Consider the following 19159-nt stretch of genomic DNA (forward strand, 5'->3'; position numbering starts at 1 on the left):
CAGACGTGTTTCACTTTGTATTTACTCTTAACAATTTAGAGTTATTGCACGCATAGCATTCAGGTAGAATAGATTTACATGTCCATTATTTTATACGAACAAAATCACTCAATTCATTATCAACTTAATTCATATTACGCTCACTAGACAATAAAAAGAAACTCACTTTCAAGGTTCCTTTAATTCAGTTAAGAATACATTGAGAAACCAGGCATCATGGTGTACACCTGTCATCCTAGCACTCAGAAGCCCGAGGCAGGGCGATCATGAGTAGTTCACTGAACTACAGCTTGAGACCCTGTCTCCAAAACAAAAGTGTGTATGTACACGAGTGTGTGTGCATGCCTGTGTGTGTGTGTGTGTGCGCGTGCGTGTAATTTCTTAGATATACTTGAAATTGTGGTTTTTGATGTTCCAGTATGCTTTTGTAAATAATTTCGACGCTTTCCAACTTAACACTGTCCTTATCTTTAGAAGAACACTTTCCTTACATTTGTCCAGTTTAGAAAAGTCTCATTTCAGAGTGGGACTGAGAATTCCCTGCACTTAGCTCCTCAGACCAGCCACCTAAATAGAAGGTGGCTTGCACGGCTGTGTTGTAGAATTAAGTCAGAGAATCCCAGAATACAAACCACAAAAGGCAACAACTGCATGGCCTTGACCAAAGACGAGCACACTTGGCTCTTTCTTATCTTACTGTGTCTTTGAACAAGGAGTGAAACTGTGTTAGAGAGATGTTCAGGGAAGTCGCTCAGGGGAAAATGTTCGCTCCCCAGCTGATACATGAAGCCAGTGCTGGCGTCGGGTCCTTCTGTCCTGCAGAGAGATGTGTAATAGTGTGCAGGGCAGTTGATGCTTTCTTTAATACACTGCATGTGCCCTTAATGGTATTTCTGTTTTCTCACAAGCTTATCACATACCTTACTTTATATTCTGCATTCGGCTGAAAGTAATTATCTTATTATATGTGTTTTCTGATTGGTTCTCAAATACAGCATTAGTATTTCTACAAACTGCAAACCCCCCCCCCCCAGGATCTCTGTACTTAAGTCACAAATATGAAGCTAAAATGCATTTACTCCTTTTTAAGTACAAGAATGTTCTTTTCTCATTATTTTAAAACTCAGATAGAGGAATCTTTTGACTTCATTTTCACCTTCCCCAATGTGTGCAGTTATCAGCACAAACACGTACCCTGGGAAGCAGAGGCCGCTTGTGAAGGTGGAGCCCAGTTAGGTGAGGCAGATCAATGAAAAGGATTACTCTTCCCAGTAGCCAATGAAAACTTTGTAACTAAGTTTAGCTGCCAGAATAGATTAACTAGAACTAGAGCCAAGCAAAGTTCAAAACTCACATTGTCCCATCACAAGAGTAGGCATTTAGGAGCCACCCTCCAGGGCTGCGACCATGCTGTTTGCACTACTGAATTCACAGTGGAACTCCACAGAGGTGAGCTGCAGTCTCCATTTTTAAAATTAATTAATTTATTTATTCACTTTACAACCCAATATCAGCCCTTTTTTTTCCCAGTACCCCCTCACACAAGTCCTCCCCCGATTCCACATTCTCATCATTTGAGAAGGGGAAGCCCTGTCTAGGTGTCATGCCCCACTCAGGGTGTCACACACACCCCCATAACGAGCTCGCACACACATGTGTGCACACATACACACACAGCCAGACTAGGTGTATCCTCTCCCACTGAGGCCAGACAAGGTGGTCCCTTTAGGGACTCAGGATCCACAGGAAGACAGGTAATAGGCTCAGGGACAGCCCGTGATCCAGTTGTTGGGCAACCACATGAAGACCAAGCGGCTCATCTGCTGTATATGTGCAAGCGACCTAGCTATGGTGATTCAGTCTCTGGACTCTCCCAAGGGTCCTGGTTAGTTGACTCTGCTGGTCTCCCTGTGGAATCGCTGTCCACTTCGGGTCCCTCAGTCCTTCTCTAGACTCTCCCATAAGACTCCCCGAGCTCCATCTAATGTTTGGCTGTGAGACTCTGCATCTCTTTCCATCTCCACGGCTGGGCGGAGGCAGACTCCATTCTTAAACCATCCACAAGCAGAAAGGACCCAGCAAAGGGAGTTTCTGACAAGCCTAAAACATATGCCTCCCACACCAGGCCTGCTTTTACTTATTTCATTTTCTCTATTTCATAATTGGTCAAAAGGAAACCAAAATTTCTAAGTCAAAATGAAATAGAAACAAGAAGTGTTTGCGAACTGAGGGGTATGTTACCGGAGATGATCATCTGTTTGCCAAGAGTATGGGCATAGCAAATCATCACCTGCAAGGTACACACTTCACTAGTGTTAAGGTTCCACGCTCAGCCCACTAGCCCAGAGAAATGGCAAGCTCAGGGGAGACTCTCAAGTAGCCGATGGCACTTACGTTGTGGCCATCCAGTCCCAGCCTTGTGATCACCAGCAGCATATAATGAGAGCTTCAGACCTAATCACAGCCTTTCACCAGTAATTCCATTCCAAAGAAAATGTCCTTTTGTGCCTCTATTTATAACAGTAAAAACTAGAAATAGCCCAACCACCCCCAATATAGCTAGACAACCTTTAAAATGGTCAATATAACGGGATGCTCCTTAGCTTAACACCTAACTCCGTTTGTTCTTTTGTTTATTATTTCTTCATCACGTCATTCAGTGCCTTGCATATCCTCTTCAGGATCAGAAGCAGGGGATGGGCAAGGAACAGATGTCGGGCAGTCTGGCTAGAGCCTTGGAACAACGAAAATGATGAGAACCAAGGCAGGGCCAACAGAGAGAAGGGACAATCCCAACAGGAAAGTGGGCAGAGCCCCCAGGCTTGGTGGCTGATTCCATGTTAGGTGAAAGGGAAGGAAGATGGGAGAATTAATCCCAGGTTTCTGACCTGATTAGATAAACAGCATTTACTGAGCTAGGGAACCCCCTCTGGTTTGTAAAGATTTCTTTAAAGGTCATGGTTCTGGGAGTCAGAAGGCATCGTGACTGGAACCGATCAGGCTGACGACAAGCAGAGTCTTGGGAAGAGATGCAGTGGTCCAAGAGGAACTGGTGAAGATGCTGGGAACGTCAGTATTAAAGGGCTGGAGAAGGAAGAAAGCCACCGGAGTAGTCTTCCGAGCCAGGAAGCATCCTAGGGTGGGGGCAGGGTTGGCAGGGGAGCCAGTTAAGATTCCTGGCAGCAAAGGCTGCTGAGGTGGCTCTGTTCCCTGAGAACCATGGCTGCCCTTTGAGTTAACACCAGGGAGGGGACCTCAGCAAGAGCAGTTTAAGGAAGGCTTCAGAGGGAAAACCAGAAAGCAAAGTGAAGGAGTAGAGATGACAGAATTGACAGCTCCTGGGGGTGGTTAGCTGACAGATGAGGAAAGAGCTGGTCCTGACCTGGTAGGGGAGATAAGGACCGAAGGATGAGGGGGGAGTACGGAAACCCCTGAAGCTGCTTGTATACTGAAGGATAGAAACCCAAAGATTTTGAGATGAGACTGCACGGAGGGGAGGGTTTTAGACCCAATTATGAACTAGAGGTTTCTATATGAAATTATGTCAGTGGAAGGAAAAGGAAACTTGCACACACAAAAGTAACATTAATGAAACTGTGGGGGGGGGCTTTAATGCAGAAATATTGACGCTGAGAAAATATGACTTGTCTGTTAATAAAAGTCATGCCCCCAAGATGCCATCCAGTCAGCGTGTATTCTGTGAGGCCAGGGTTAGGTACCATCTCCTCTATCTCGCCAGCTCTGTGGCATTATTCTCACGTTGCACAAAAGCCAGCTGAACTGATAGTGTTTTAAACGAAGAACCCTAAGACTCAGAAGGGGTGAAGTAATTTGCCCTAGCGCAGGAGGCTGATGGCAGAGGAACCAGGCATCGGATTGGGCTGGCCTTGCTCTAGAGCCCAAAATCCTTTCGATAAGAGTAAAATCAGTCATTTTCAGCACCTGACCCCTTCAAGTAGCATCCCTGGGTTCTTGACCTTCAGGAAACTATTAGCCTGGTATTTTTCACTTTCTCTTCTGTTTGTTTTAAACAACCAACCCATCCCTGACTGAGGATCAAACCTAGTGCATCAGGAGCCAAGCTCCATCCCCACCCCTACCCACCAATCCCACCCCAGGGTGGACAGGGTCATGCTGAGTTATCCTGGCAGATCTTGAGTTTGCAACCTTCACCTCGGTCTTCGGAGTTGTGTAGTGGGTATTAGCAGGCCCAGCTTTTAAACGAAATTCCAAATAAAATAATAAAATTGGGGTCTGACTCCTGGCCTCAGTGGATCCGGTGTTGTGTAAGCACGGGGATCTGTGAACTGCCACCTCTTCCACACTCACTTCAAAAGTTGAGCATAGCTGTATCTGCCTGCAACCCCAGCAATGAGAGACGGTGACAGCGATGTACCAAGAATTCACTAGCCACCTAGCATAGCCAAAATGGCAAGCTTCCGGTTCACTGACAGACCCCAACCCAGACGGTAAGGCAAAGGTGATGGAAGACACCTGATGCAGCCAGGTGTACACACCCCGACAACCCACCCACACACAAAGAGGGGAACACAAGCAGACATTCAGATTTTCAAAATACATGTCAAAAGACAGGATTAGAGCTGTTTTGAGTTTCGCTGTGTATATATGGACCCAGGACAATGTAAAAGTGTTAGGGCATAAAACTGGAGGGGACAGGCATTTTCTGTTCCCAGCACTCCTTACAGGGAGGAGCATAAGGGAAGCCCCAGCTTCATAGTAAATCATCTGTAGCATGAATGTATCTGGGCCTTGCACAGAAACATGTGCGTAGGCAGACGGACCAGCTGTTGACTCTGAGTGCAGAGACCTGGGTTCCACTGCCTGCTACTGTAGAAGTGCCAGCTGTGACCAGTTATTCCTTTCCTGTGCCTGAGATCCACAAAGTTGGGCACGCAGTTCTATGGGTCAACCTTTGTTTTCAGTAGGCGAATGTAGAACTTATTGTAAATACCCTCTGCGTTCCAAAAATCTCTTCGTTACTGTTAACTTTACTTCTGTGATGCAGAGTTGAAGGTTTTTAAATACAGGCTTATTCAGCAGGGTTAAGAGAGATGCAGGGAAGAAAGTCAAACATGCCCAAGAGCAAGGATGTGGGGTTTTTCAAAGAAAAGTCACAGAAAGCACGATGTACCCAAGTGTGCACAGAATCTCCAAGGGAGAGTTGCCAGTGTTACATTTTGTAACAGTGTTACATTTTGTAACAGTGTTACATATGATATCCTGGGCTGGCATGATGGTTCAGTGGGCAAAGACTCCTGCTTCCAAGCCTGTCACTCTGAGTTTGATCCCAGACACACATGGAGGGAGGAGAGAACTGACTTCCACAAGTTGTCCTCTGAATACCACATGTGTGCTTTCTTTGTGTCTCTTCTGTAGGCGCAAACGCACAAACGCACAAGCACACACACACACGATACTATTAAGAAAAGGTACATGAGATTGTCTACACACTTGAGAATTTGAGGAATCCATTCACAGAACATGTAAGTGTTAAAGGAGCAAAGGGTAGTAGTGGCTGTGGAGGGAGGTGCGGGGCCACCCTTGCCTGTTTAGGAAGGTTGTAGGGAAGACATGTTTTTGAACACTCTGGAAACTACGACCAGGGCATAGGAATTTCAAGAAGGCCGTATTCCAACTCGACACAACTTTCTACCAAGTAGAGTCATCAAGAAAAATGGTTTTCTTATGCCAGGGCTGGCTGCCCATCATAGGACTTACACAGCCAAGGCTGTTTCTTGGCAGGGGAAGGGGAGAGAGGGGACTCCTAGAGAGCAGAAGTTTGGGCCAATCTCAGACATTTCTAGAATCCTCTTTAAGGCCTAAGACTCCAGGCTCTTACAGGTTATTAACAACAGTCTGAACACAGAGCATGTATGGCACACTGCCTCTTCCGTAGTGCTGAGCCAGCCACTTCCTCCGTGCAGGCTCTTGGTTGCTGCAGACCCAGGCCTGATCCAGCTGTGCCCACACTCAGGGTCAGAGTTAAGTGTGCCTGGCAGAGCTAGAACTCAGGCTCCCACAGCTCCCAGCCATCGCCACGAAAGGCATTGGCATGGTAATCTAACTGCTGCTTATGGAATAGGGTTCAAGTAAGCAGCCGGCAGAGCCTGCTGATGCGCACCCCTCTTCTTTCTTCTGTGGGCAGGTCTCTCTGCACAGCCCCTTCTCCTGCCAGCTGTTGGGAGCAGAGTTAAAGCATCGTGAAGGCAGAGCACATGCCAGCAGTGCTGGGGTTAGCTCAGTGTGGGAGGATGAGGGGCCCAGGCAGGGTGGCCATGGACCACCTTCCCTTTCCTCAAGTGGGAATGAAGAACCCAGACTTTCCTCCTCAGTTCTCCACCCAAGACCTGAGTAGCCTGGGCCACTCAAATGACCTCAGTAGTCAGAATGGTATCGGAACAGGGCGGGTGCCACTGAAGCAGTGCTGGGGAACTCTTCCTGTCAAGCCTGTGCTGGTCTCAATGTTCAGATTACCTCAAAGGACATGTTTAAGGAGGTATCTGTCATACCCAAGAGCGTCAACTACTACAGATAAATGAAAACTCCAGGGGCCAGCAAGATGGCCCTGCAGGTAAATAAATGCATGGACCATGCAAGCCTGGTGACCCGAGTTTATGCCCTAGAACCCAGGAGAAGGTGCAAGGACAGAACCTACTCTACAAGGTTACCTACCCGCTGACCTCCACACGTGCACTGTGACAGGCACAGGCTCGCACATGCGCACACACGGTGACAGTAAGTAACTTCTTTTGAAGAAATGAGAACTCAGAAATGAAAGTGGCTTCTTCCTCCTAGCCCTTGTTTTAGGTCTTCTCTCTGGCCTGAAGAGGTGTGGGGACACCAGCTCTTTTCCGGGTGCTGATCTTCAGTATCCTCGTTGAACTTCTATGATGAGCGGGAGAGGTGGGCGGTACAGTCTGATTCTTGTAGGAGCTTGCTCAAGGTGACCTGGTCCCTAGGCTGTCAGTGTCTGCAGTCTGTGCCCCTCACTGAGGGAATAGCGCTGAACACTCTTCACAGTCACTAAATTTACATTTCCTGGCCTCCCCTTCCAAAATGGATACACTAATTGCAGCCTTATTTTTTTTAATAGTAATCATCAAGAACACATTTCTTTAATGTTTGCATTTTCTATTCTGCATAATGCCAAAATAAAACATTGATCAGATCTACAAGCTCAAACCCAGTATGGCCATGTAAATTAGGAAGGGTTAGGAAGACATTACACTAAATGCGAAGAAAAAAGTGTTGATTAGGGACTTATTTTTGTGTGAGATTAAAATGTGAATCATTAAAATAGGGACTGTATTTTGGGTTCCGCATTCCCTTCACATCGGAGCCAGAGCGATGGGTGACTTGTGGTTTGGAGCGCTAAAACCCTATCCAGCTCTGGATCCTGGCACTCCGGTACAAGCACTGCCTTCCCACAGCATTTCCAAAAAGTGTGGTCAGAGCTCCTCTGTGACCTTCCTGTCCAGTCTTAAGGAAACCCCCTAGAGACTGGTGCCCTAGTCTTCATTTGATCCTAATCATAAATAGCGGCAGCTAGCTGTACCACCAGCAACCAAACTTCAGAAATAGCGGGACTGAGTGAGCAGCAGCTAGCTGGGAAAGTTCCTTAGGGGGTCTTAGGGTGGGTACTTGGAAGCCTGTAACCAACCACAGCACTTGATTTGTTATGGGGATGGGGGGAGGTGGTAGTAGATGGGTTTGCAGGGAGAAACCTCCTGTGAAGTGTTTCTGCAGTTCATGCTCAATTTGGAAGAAAAAAAGGGAGCAATAGCTACAGCCCAAAATACACAGTTAAATTAAGTTGTTAATTAAAGTGTCTTTAAAAATGGCTAATACCAGAGACAAAGGCTCATTGTTTGGTACAGTTGTTGACTACATCTCTCTGTGTGAGGAAGGGTGTAGGGAGGACAGTGAGAGCCCTGTGGTGTTTTTAAACATTAATCACCCATCCTTAGAATTCTGAAGCACACCCCCCCCCACCCCATCCCCCACGCATGGTGAACTTGTATCAAAGCCAGAGAGAGGTGGAGCCATTTCTTGCTAGGATTGGTTGGGTTGGTGGTGGTAGGTGTTTTTGTTTTTTGTTTTTTTTTTCTGCTAATGATGTACATGGGAAGACACTTAACATACCAAGTATGCAGCACCCCACCATTGTCCAACAGACAGCATCTGGAGATAATTTTTGTAAAGCTTGTAAGACCTTGGAGTGATGCTTAGATGTATATTTAAAGAAGGATGGACCCCAGACTATACAAGTTCTTTATAGAGAAGGGTCACTAATTAACAGGTTTGGCCTACACTACTGACCCCCAACTTCCAACCCCAGCTTTGTGTAAACTAGAAAGATGTGTTCTCCCCCTAAGAAAATTTGTGCTTGTTTGAGATAAGATCTTGCTATGTAGCACAGGCTGGCTTCAAATTTCCCATCCTCAGCTCCTATCATAATATCTAGATTGTGTGAGGTCAAAATAAAAATGTTATCAAAAATTGGTAAGCCATTTTGTACATTTAAAATGTGGCTACCAAAAGATGTCATTTTCTTTGAATAATTCAGAAGTATAAGCAGAGCAACTAGAGAGAGGAGAGGGACAGAGAGTCACAGAGAGAGATGTTAAAAGGGTATTTTCACAAAAATAAGACATTGCGACGGTTTAAATTTCGACCATGGTCTCTCTATCATCAAACTACACTATCACTACAGCAGCATAAAAAGTCAGTAATGGGCTATTTTCAAAACCTCATGGAATCATTGACCCATTGCTTGTAGCGAGCTGATCCATGAATCCCCCTCTGGAATATTTACAGTGTTAACCCATCTGTTGTTTAGATGTTTTTATTTCGGCTGAGTGAGTTTATTAACAGTGTAAAACAATTCATATTGTTTAGAGAGGAGGAGACAAGTAAGATGGCTCGTTGGATATAGAAGAAAGTGTCGCACAAGCCAGGCAGCTTGTTGATTCCGGGAACCCATATAAAGTAGATAGAGAGAATTGGCTCCACAAAGCTATCCTCTGACCCACACAAGCATTCTGTACACGCATGCGCGCGCGGGCACACACACACACACACACACACACACACACCATTTTATCTTAAGTGCTGGGAACTGAACCCAACCAGTGCTCTTAACCACTGAACCATCTTCCAGTCCCAAAACTCTTTTATGTTGCTATTTTTTACTTTTACTTTTCGTTGCCGTCGTTGTCATTGTTGTTGGAGACAGGGTCTCAGGTAGCCTAGGCTCTCCCCAGAATGAGCTTGAACTCCTGATATTCCTGCCTCCATTTCCCGAAGGCTGAGATCACAGGTTTGCAGCACAGTGGACCACTCTTATTGTTAGCATGTAGAAACAACTTGGTTGATATCTGATGAACCTATGAAAGTTGTATAAAGCATATAATTTGATCAGTTTGGAGATAACTATATATCCATGAGAACACCACTGTCATAAACGCCAAATCCATATCCACTGCCTCAAATTTTCCTTGTCTTCTTTATTATTATAATTGTTGCTAATTTAGTTATGAGTACATTTGTCCCAACGTCTACTCACTTAGCAAGCTCTAAGTGCACTGTCCAGCATCACAACTTGACAGCATCATCTTCTGACCTCTGCGAACACCCATATATGCACATGGCCCACACGCACCTAAATCAAACTTAAACTAAATCTTAAAATAAGAACTTTTTAAAAACCACACAGCCCTGACATGTAGAGTCATACATACGAATAGGCGCTGTGTCCTATTCAAAGGTCAACAATCCATTCTGTTAGTTAACACTTGTCCCCTTACCTCCGTGGCTGCCACAGCTCAGCAGCTCCTTCCGTAGCTGTTAACCAACGCATCCCATCTCTTCACTTCTTGTTCCTTTTCTCTCCAGGCGACGTGCTCTATGAACTCCTTCAGCATATCCTGAAGCAGAGGAAATCTCGAATGCTCTTCTCTCCATTCTTCCCCCCTGGGGACTCTATCCACACCAAGCCAGAGGTCCTCCTGCATCAGAACCATGACGAAGGTACTGGAAGAGACTTCTCTTTGCTTGCTTGAGGTGTAGACAAAGCAAGGGGCTGAATAGTTCACTTGATATGCTGTTTTTATTGCCGGCAAATTCATTCTTCATTTGGAAACATGGCCTGGGTGCCCACAGCGTGCCTGCACTGGGGGAGTTGCCTGGTGGAGCTCCCAGAAGCTCCGAGGAAACGCTGATTACAGTACGCACACAGGGGGCATGATGGGAGGGGAGATGACACCCAGGTACAGGAAGCAGGTTCAGCTTCATAAAATGAGGAGACTCTGGAGGAATCCTTGAAGGTTCTTGTAAACAACAAAAGCATTCCAGTTCAGCAGGGTAAGGCCTTAGAATAGAGAGTGGTAAGATGACTTAATTGGTGAGTCTCTTCATTATAAAAACTTTCAAATATATAGACTCCATATAGAAGCAAATAAATAAAGCTGTGCGAGCCATGTCTCACCCTGCTTCAGCAAGGATAAGCTTTTCCCACTTTAGAGCCGATCCAAGTTGGTCTGAAGCTGGAGTGTGAAGAACTGAGATTCTGTGACGACGAAGAGAGGTAACCGGGAGCTATCTGACCAAAATGTCCATAAGAGCTGGTAGAAGGAGAAAACCCAATCTGGAGGAAATTGGTGCTGGGTAGGGGCTTTCTCCATCATTTCACCAAAGGCCATTTGCTGGCGCAAGCTCTATACCAAGCTTTCTGTCCTAGTTACTGTTTCTCTTGGGACTCACGGGAGCCAGAACAACATCAGTAGATAGCTCAGGGCCATGAAGTTCTGGTCAAGTACAGAAGCAGGTGTTGGTTGAGTGCAGGCTATAAAATGTGACTTTGTGCACAGTGCCACTGAACAGCTGGGTGTGCAATAGCGTTTGGATCGAGTCACATCTCCCAGGGCCAGCAAGTCCTCATCCTCCCAGCCCAGCAGGCAGCCAGTGTTGCAGATGTGCAAACACTGCAGTGTGGGACTTTTCTAAACTTCTTTTCCTTAAAGCCAGTCGCAAGGCCCTGTTCCTTGGAAAGTTTTGACTTGTGAATCGTTCTCAAACACAGGGCTTTTCTGTTGCAGTCATACAATTTAAGAGCTTGTGTTTGGTGCTCTCTTAATTAGCACTTTTTTAAAAGAAAGCCTGACTGCAGGTGACCCCAAGGCCTCCTTGTCTCTCAGGCAGTCCTCTCTAGTGTATGAGATGGAGAATAATGCCAGTATTTTTGGCAGACTCCCTGATTCTCATCCTCTCCTCTCCCCCAGTAACCCCTGTTAAATTTAGCATCTGCCCCCTCCAATTTGGGTTTGATGTTCCTCCGCTCTTCTGGACTCGCTCATTTCCGGCTTGCATAATAGCAAGAGCCACTCCAGAGAAGAGGTGAGCTCACCGAAGCTTGACAGTAAGACAGACATTGTGTTATCAGCCTGACTCTACAGACATACCGGTTATGGGAAGGGTTCCCCCTACCCCCCTCCTCCTTCGTCTTGCTATTTAAAAAATTTTTTTCATTTGGAATTTCTGTCTCTATTTTCTTTCTGAATGTGGTCGAAGGTATGTGACTCCTTCCTCGTTGGTCTGATTTAATATGGAAGTAGGTATGTGTGAGTTGTTCTTCTGTTCAGAGGTTAATCCTTCATAAAGAAAGCTGACTGCCTCTGAGAGCTTCCCTCAAAGCAAGGAGGTGGGGGTGGGTCCCATTGTGCACTCTAAAGAGCTTTGCACACTTGCGCTGTGATGTCCATGGTGAGCTCAGTCACTACGAGAACAGAGCTAAGGAGGCCAAGGTCAAGGGCTTCCTTACCCTGCAGATCAGGTAGATTCACTTCAGAGCCAGCTCTTAAAAATACCAAGTGTATTTTTAAGCCATCTTTGATGCCAGAGGTCAAGAAGCAAGATCTGAGAGCCTTTTCCCTCCCCTGCCCCTGTTTGGATGTCGTGCCCAGCTCAGATGAACAGGCGACACCATCTCTACCAGCTGGTGTCAACAGAAAGCCACGTAAGACACAGAGGTGACAGGAGGAAGCTACCTCCTGTCTCATACTTTTTGAATGGCTGCTCGCCTTCCCCACCTTCAGCCTCTTTCATTCCTTCTCAAAAAAAGAAAAAAGAAAAGAAAAGAAAAAGAAAAAAAATGACGTTTAGCATGCGGTGTCTCATGAAAACACTGCTGTTTGTGAAGACAATAGCTCAGTTAAGGTCAGGTGAGGATATAGAGATACATGCAAAAAATATGGAGAGATCTAGCCCAAAAGAAAAATTTCTATTAGATGAAACTATGCATACCAAATTTTATTCACAGTTAAGGATACACAGAACTATACTGACCCAAGACTACTTACATTGTTACTGACTTGGCTTGAGTATGTGTTTATGAGTTAAAGCTGAGTGTCTCTTATCAAAACTCTTGGGACCAAAAGGGGTTTGCGTTTCAGGTGTTATAATATTTACATACTACACACAAACACGCGCATACGATATGTCAGAATGGGACCGAAAACTAGCCATGGGATTCATTTGTTTTATATATATACCTTATATACATGATCTGGAGATGATTGTAGGTTGATGGTTGTATAGAAGAAGGGAGACAGTGAAACCCATGATGCTGGCACATGCACAAGACCCAGAAGGCAAAACTCGTCTTCAGAAAATGTGGACCGGCAAATGGTCGTAAAGGACACCCTAGCCTGTTAGATGTGATTGTGGTGGCAGCTTAAGTCTCTGGTTTCCAAAGTCAACCGCCTTATTATCCCATGAAGCTGAACGTATCTCAGGTTGTCACTCTTGCCAAAGAAAGGCCCCGTGCCCAAGATGTACATGCACTTGACACTGGTCCCCTAAAAGCTCCTTAAGTAAGCTACCAGTCTGGGCTGAAATCCAAGTGGAGCTGGCTCTGCAGAGTGACCTCTGTAGGCGAGTTCAGACGTAGTCTGTAAGGAGAAGGAAGGAGATCTGTTTCTCTGATGCTCTCCCCATACACCTGCCCCCTCTCAGTTAAATTCTTCAGTTTCCCTCTTTCCTGAGGTAGTGAGAGGTAGTCATTTTTAATCACACCTTTGGACACACTCCCGCTCCCCTCTCCCTTCCACCACCACCCCCCATGCACGCTCGCACTGATGAGTGTTTCTGTGGTGGCTGGTGAAGTGTTCCCGCCCCCCCTCATGCACACACACCTTGATGGATGAGTGTTGTTTCTGTGGTGGTTGGTGAAGTGTTGAGAGGATCCTGGTAGCTTTCTGTCATGAAGTGCATGTGGAATTCTCCCGACATACTGAGGAATTCCACACATCAAAACACGGTCCCATTTTTCCTTCAGTTAGTACGTGGAACAGCCCAGAACGTAGATGGCAGTCTCCCCTTTGGGGGGGGGGAGGACAGGAAGGGGATTGCATTCTGATTTGGCCCACTGGAGTTTCCTTTGTGTGGTCTCTCTCTTGAGGGGAACATTGCTCCTCCCATCACTACCAAACCCAGGTTTCTAAGGAACCACCTTGGAACCATACACAGGTTTGGTGAAATAACTAAAGCTAGGCGTGTGACATCGAGTCCTGCCTGCTATATGTCAGCCCTCCTAAGCTCTGAAGTGTTCAAATTATCCAGTCTTCACAAACATCCTTAAAACAAGTTATATTATCCTAGATTTATAGATGAGGAAAGAGAGACTAAGCAATTAAGGGGCAAAATGGAGGTTTTTGTATGTGCATGTGTGTGTGTGTGTGTGTGTGTGTGTGTATACACAGGCATGCATGTAGAAGCCAGGGGTTGATGTCATGTGTCTTCTTCAATCACTCTAGCTTTGATATTGAGGCATGCTTTCTCACTTGAACCCAAAGCTAACCAATCCAACCAGCTTGCTTCAGGGAGCCTCTGTCTCAGCCTCCTACTTGCTGGGATTAAGAGTGGGCTACCACAAGCACCCAGCATCACAGTGAGTGCTGCAGTCTGAGCCCTGGTCCTCACACTTTCATGCCAAGGGCTTTTTACTTGCTGAGTCCTATCTCCCGACACACAAAGCTAAAATTTAAATCTAGGTGAGTGTTATTCTCGTGGGTTTTTTTTTATAAGTTTTCAGTGTTCATGAACCCTGAAAATAGAGGAAATGGTTGGAAAGTGATACAGTTCCATAGAGATTATGATATTAAGGCAATTTCTAGGACCCTACAAGGGCACAGTGGATCTGGTGACCCTTTGTACTATCAAATGTGAAGAACAAAATGTCAAAGAGAATTTTGCAGAGGTCTTTTAGTTCATGACCTGTTCCATTTCTCTGAATCAACATCTCGGTAGCACAGGCTGGCCTCTAAATCACCGTGTAGTAAAGTAGGCAAGGTTTTCCTACGTCTCCCTCTCCAGAGCTGGGATGTTAGAACATTCCCGTGCTGGGTTTTATGTGGTACCCGAGGACAGAGCCCAGGGCTTTGTGGCCTGGTGGGCAAGCACTAACAACCAAGCTACATCCCAACCCTGGTTCATGATTTTAAAAGCGTACTCAAAACTGGAAGGAATAAACCTTCTGGGTGGCTGGTTTTCCCAGGATGAGTTGACTCGGCATGGGGAAGACCTCCCGGCCAGTGGGGTGGATAGGGTGTGAATCAGATGCTGGGGTGGACGTGGAAGCCAGGCCTTCCCTACAGTTGCCTCAGAAGCACCACACAGAGAGAGCTTTTATCTGCCCCTGGCCGTGGCCTTTACTGATTATGGAAAGAAAAAAAAAAAAAAAAAAAACACTCCGATTCTCTAGTCTTACTGGAATAGTATTGATTTTGGTGTTTTTTTTTTTTTTGTTTGTTTTTCGAGACAGGGTTTCTCTGTATAGCCCTGGCTGTCCTGGAACTCACTTTGTAGACCAGGCTGGCCTCGAACTCAGAAATCCGCCTGCCTCTGCCTCCCGAGTGCTGGGATTAAAGGCGTGCGCCACCACGCCCGGCTGGAATAGTATTGATAAATGAAGTGTCAAAGATGCCACCAGCGACGATATGACGTCTTTGTTGCATATTTTAACTGTGTAATGCGTGAAGGAGCCAGAGAGCACCATGAACATGTGACAGGCCAACTAGGTTCAAGGACAAGTTAGTTCCTCCGTGTGTCAGAGAAGGAGAATGCAGTTCCTGCCTTGGACCATGCAAAAAAGAAACGGATTACTGTGAGAAGTGTCCCAGGAAAAGCGCCTGTCAGGAGGCACCCCCAGTAAATGTCACCCGTCATCATTATTTGGCACAGCTTCCCGTTACTTAGTTGAGTTTTTAATCATCCTTTTCTTGTAAATTCTTAATTGTGATAAAATATGTATAAGCCTTATACCCTGGTCTGTGTTTCAGTACACAGTACACTGAGTGGGGTTGAGTAACTCCACCTTGGAGTGAAATGGTCCTTTTTTCTTTTTTCTTTGCTTCCAGTTCCATGTTTCTTAAACTTCATCTTTGGAAATAGAACCCGTGTGCTTGGCTCAGGTGTCAGATTTGTGCATCCCATGCATATTAAAGGCCCATCACCTCTCCTAGGACATCTACCTCTCTAGACTCCACTGGGCACCATCTCTTTCAGAACTGCTCTGGAAACTGTGTCAGTCTTCATTGTTGGCCTGTTGGCAGTGAATACATGTTGCATCCTGGGACCTGGGGGGTGCTAGGTGTCACCCCCCACCCCAACCTTCTGTGAATCTCTGTCTCATCTTACATTTAAGTATAAGATTTACCTCTCCATGCTGTGATTCTAAAAGCTGGTGGCAGGTCATCAGAGGTCCCTGGAGAATAAGAGCAGGCCTGATCGCCACTTCCTGCCCCCAACTAAATGATGACAAAATGGAGGCAAAGGCCCTTCCTTCCTGTTTCAGGGCCATGGCTGACTTGCCCTTGTCCTTTCTGACCTCCATCCCTCCTCAGCATATGCTAGCCACAGCAAAGGAAGGCACCCAACAGTACAACATAGTCCCTTGGTATCTCCCACCAGCCCTCAGTCTTCTTCCTCTGTCTGCTGTGGTCTGAACAATGCATTTAGGTCTGGGATGAGACTAGCCTCTTCAGCCAAAAGTTTCATGGGCGGGAGATTCCTATATGCATGAGTAACTCTAGAGAAAGGCAGGAAGTCTCCACGAAATGTTAGGGAAATCTAGCCAGGTCCTTGGAGATCAGGCTCTGGAATTAGCGGATTTCAACTCCAAAGAAGGAAGTTCTCTGCTGAAGGGCTATTGATTGGCTGTCCCCCACGCTAAGACTCTTTTCTTCAGTCTTAGCTCTGTGCTGCCCTCTTCCCAGTCTCTGATAGCTGTTGATAAATTTTCCCACAGGTCTAGTTGGATCATTTCTGATTCTGCCCCTTAGGATCTTCTCTTTTTTTAAGACAGGGTCTCATATAACCCAAGCTGGCCTCAAACTCACTATGTGGCCAAGGAGTGCCGTGAATACAGCTATTCACCCCCCATCCCTCATTTATTTAATTTTGGGGATCAAGCCCAGGACTGTGTGCATGTTGGGCAAGCACTCTTCAACTAAACTACCTCTGAGCTCCCCTTGATTTATTTGAGGAGTTATTTTATTTTGTGTGCATGAGTGTTTTGCCTGCATATTAGGTATATGTATACCCAATGCCTGCAGATCCCCTCAGAACTGGAGTTACAGATGGTTGTGAACTCTGTGGGTGCTAAGAACCGAACACTCGTCCCCTGCAGAAGTAGCAAGGGCTCTTAACTACTGAGCCGTCTCCAGCTGGCACCCTACTCCTGCACCCTGGTTCCTTACATCGCTTCTTTCGGCTGCTGTGTTGAAACCTAGAGAGGCCTCTCGACTCCACCACTGAGTGTGTCTGCAAATGTGTGGATGATCTATGCTGGCCTACTGGAGGAGACAACCCACTTGCAGGCAGCATCTGCCTGGCCTGAGGGAAGATCAGTGAACCGTTTTTTGTTTCCTTCAGCCCATGTTACCAAATGCTTATGAAAAGCCCAGAGTTCATTGTTTATTGAACTATTCCCTCCATCCAGAGGTATTTATTTCTTTAGGCCCTAAAGAGGAAGTCAGTAGAGGTGGCTAGGTAAAAGGTCAGTAGATGGTCTCTGACCAAGCGGAAACTGAACCTTGAAGAAAAGCAATTGGGGACAGGGAAGTGTAGCATTCTGCTAGGCTGCTATAACGAACATCAACACCAGGCAGCTGTAGACACAGCACTTCAGTATGTCCTGCTCTGGAAGCCCATGGTCAGGGTTGGTTTCCATGAAAGCTGAGGGAAGGACCAGGTCTAAGACTCAGTCTTAGCTACAGAGGTCTGGTGGGCAGTTAATCTGTAGTGTTGCTTGTCTTGGAGGTCCTGCCTTGCCTTTGGTGTAGCATTCCTCCTGTGTGTCCATGTCTGCAACCTTCTTTTTATAATGGTACCAGTCATATTGAATAAGATTAATTAAGATATTCTGTTTCCCCTCTGTTGCTGTGACAAGCACCAGGACCTAAAACACTGGGACTGGAGAGGTGGCTCATTGATTAAGAACCCTTGCTGTTCTGCCAGAGGACCCACCAAATTCAGTTCCCAGCCCCCATGTGGCAGATAACAACTGTCTGTAACACCCATTCCAGAGGATCCAGTGCCCCCTTCTAGCTTCCGTAGGCATTGTGTGTATGTGGTTCACAGGCAGGCATGTAGTCAGAACACCCATACACATAAAATTTTCGAATAAATAAAAATAACCACTGAGAGGAGAAAAGGGTTTGTTATCAGCTAACAGGTTACATTTCTGTCACTGAAAGAAGTCCATAGCCGGAACTTGATGCTAAAAGCATGGCAAGGCAGTCACATGAAGCCTCTGCCATCAGACAGCTCTGTGTAGACTGTGCCATCAGACAGCTCTGTGTAGCCTCTTCCATCAGACAGCTCTGTGATGCCTCTTCCATCAGACAGCTCTATGGAGCCTCTGCCATCATACAGCTATGTGGAGCCTCTGCCATCAGACAGCTCTGTGGAGCCTCTGCCATCAGACAGCTCTGTGGAGCCTCTGCCATCATACAGCTATGTGGAGCCTCTGCCATCAGACAGTTCTGTGTAGACTGTGCCATGCAGTTTGCTCACTTTTCTGAGTTAGAACTAAGAGCACTACTTTTCTTTTTAACTCCTCTTTATACCTTTTTTGGTTACTGACCCAAGGGCTAAGCATGTTTTCTCTGGTATTCTGAAGCCCTCTCTTACTTTGCCACACGAGTGCTTATTTCCCTCCCTTGCAAACGGCAGCTTTCCTTCCCCTCTCCATCCCCCTTCTCCTGGCAGCTGCCAAGATTTATAGCTAGCCTACCCTGTTGCTTTCACTAAACTTGGCCTATTTTTCTTTCAGAAAAAGAAGAAGACATAACCGTGAAGGTGTGCTTATTGCTGGTTTTCTCCCAGGCACACACTTAGCTTTCTTATATAGCCCAGGACCATTCATCTGGCCAGGGAATGGTGCTGCCCACAGTGGGCTGAAGCCTCCTAACACATAAAATGGCTTCCTCTTAGCTAATTATATCCCCAAGGATGTCCTTTTCATAAAGGCCACCTTCTGGGAGCCTGGAAGTTAAAACATACGAATTTGGTAGTGGGAAGGCACAGTTGGGAACCCAATAATAGGGCTAAGAAGACATGATGTGTGTGTATGAAATATACTTCCACCTCATGGTTGTTTCACTGGAGCCTTTGCCTTTTGTTTGGCTCTTTTACAAAACTACCGAGGTGTGGTTCTCTCTGGAATCCTGTGAAACACAGTGGCCTGAGGCTGGTGAATCCCCTGACTCATTTCATGGAACCTGGGGATGATGCAGGGTGACATGTAATGTTGACATGAGATATATGTTGACATGGGATATATGAACGTGAGATGTTTACCATAACCTTTTTGGACTTCCTCATTGTTTATTTGTGACTGAATTGGGGCGTTTAGATGAATTCAAGTAAAAATGATAGAAAGAGGAGAATCAGAAATTCAAGGTCATTGTTAACTATGTAGTGACTTCAAGGTTAGACTGGTCTCATCGCTATGACAAGATGGCAAACAAAAACAAGTTAAAGGGAAAGTCTTTTTGGCTCACACTGTGAAGGCACAGTCCATTGTGGCGTTAAAAGCACGTTGGCAGGAGGGTGAAGCAGCCGATATGGTTGAATCCAT

General features: G+C 46.0%; 1 protein-coding gene across 6 annotated transcripts in view; it reads left to right on the forward strand.

Annotated features, from left to right (window-relative positions):
- The window catches only part of Etv6 (ETS variant 6), a 230945-nt gene that overhangs the window by 185121 nt on the left and 26665 nt on the right, over positions 1-19159 (forward strand). For all 6 annotated transcript variants that reach the window (XM_021164909.1, XM_029478404.1, XM_021164907.2 and 3 more), the window contains one exon: positions 9916-10050. In XM_021164909.1, coding sequence (XP_021020568.1) covers positions 9916-10050 — 135 coding nt within the window. The remainder of the gene's footprint in view (positions 1-9915; positions 10051-19159) is intronic.

The sequence above is a fragment of the Mus caroli genome, chromosome 6, assembly GCF_900094665.2.
Source record: "Mus caroli chromosome 6, CAROLI_EIJ_v1.1, whole genome shotgun sequence".
NCBI classification, from domain to species: Eukaryota; Metazoa; Chordata; class Mammalia; order Rodentia; family Muridae; genus Mus; species Mus caroli.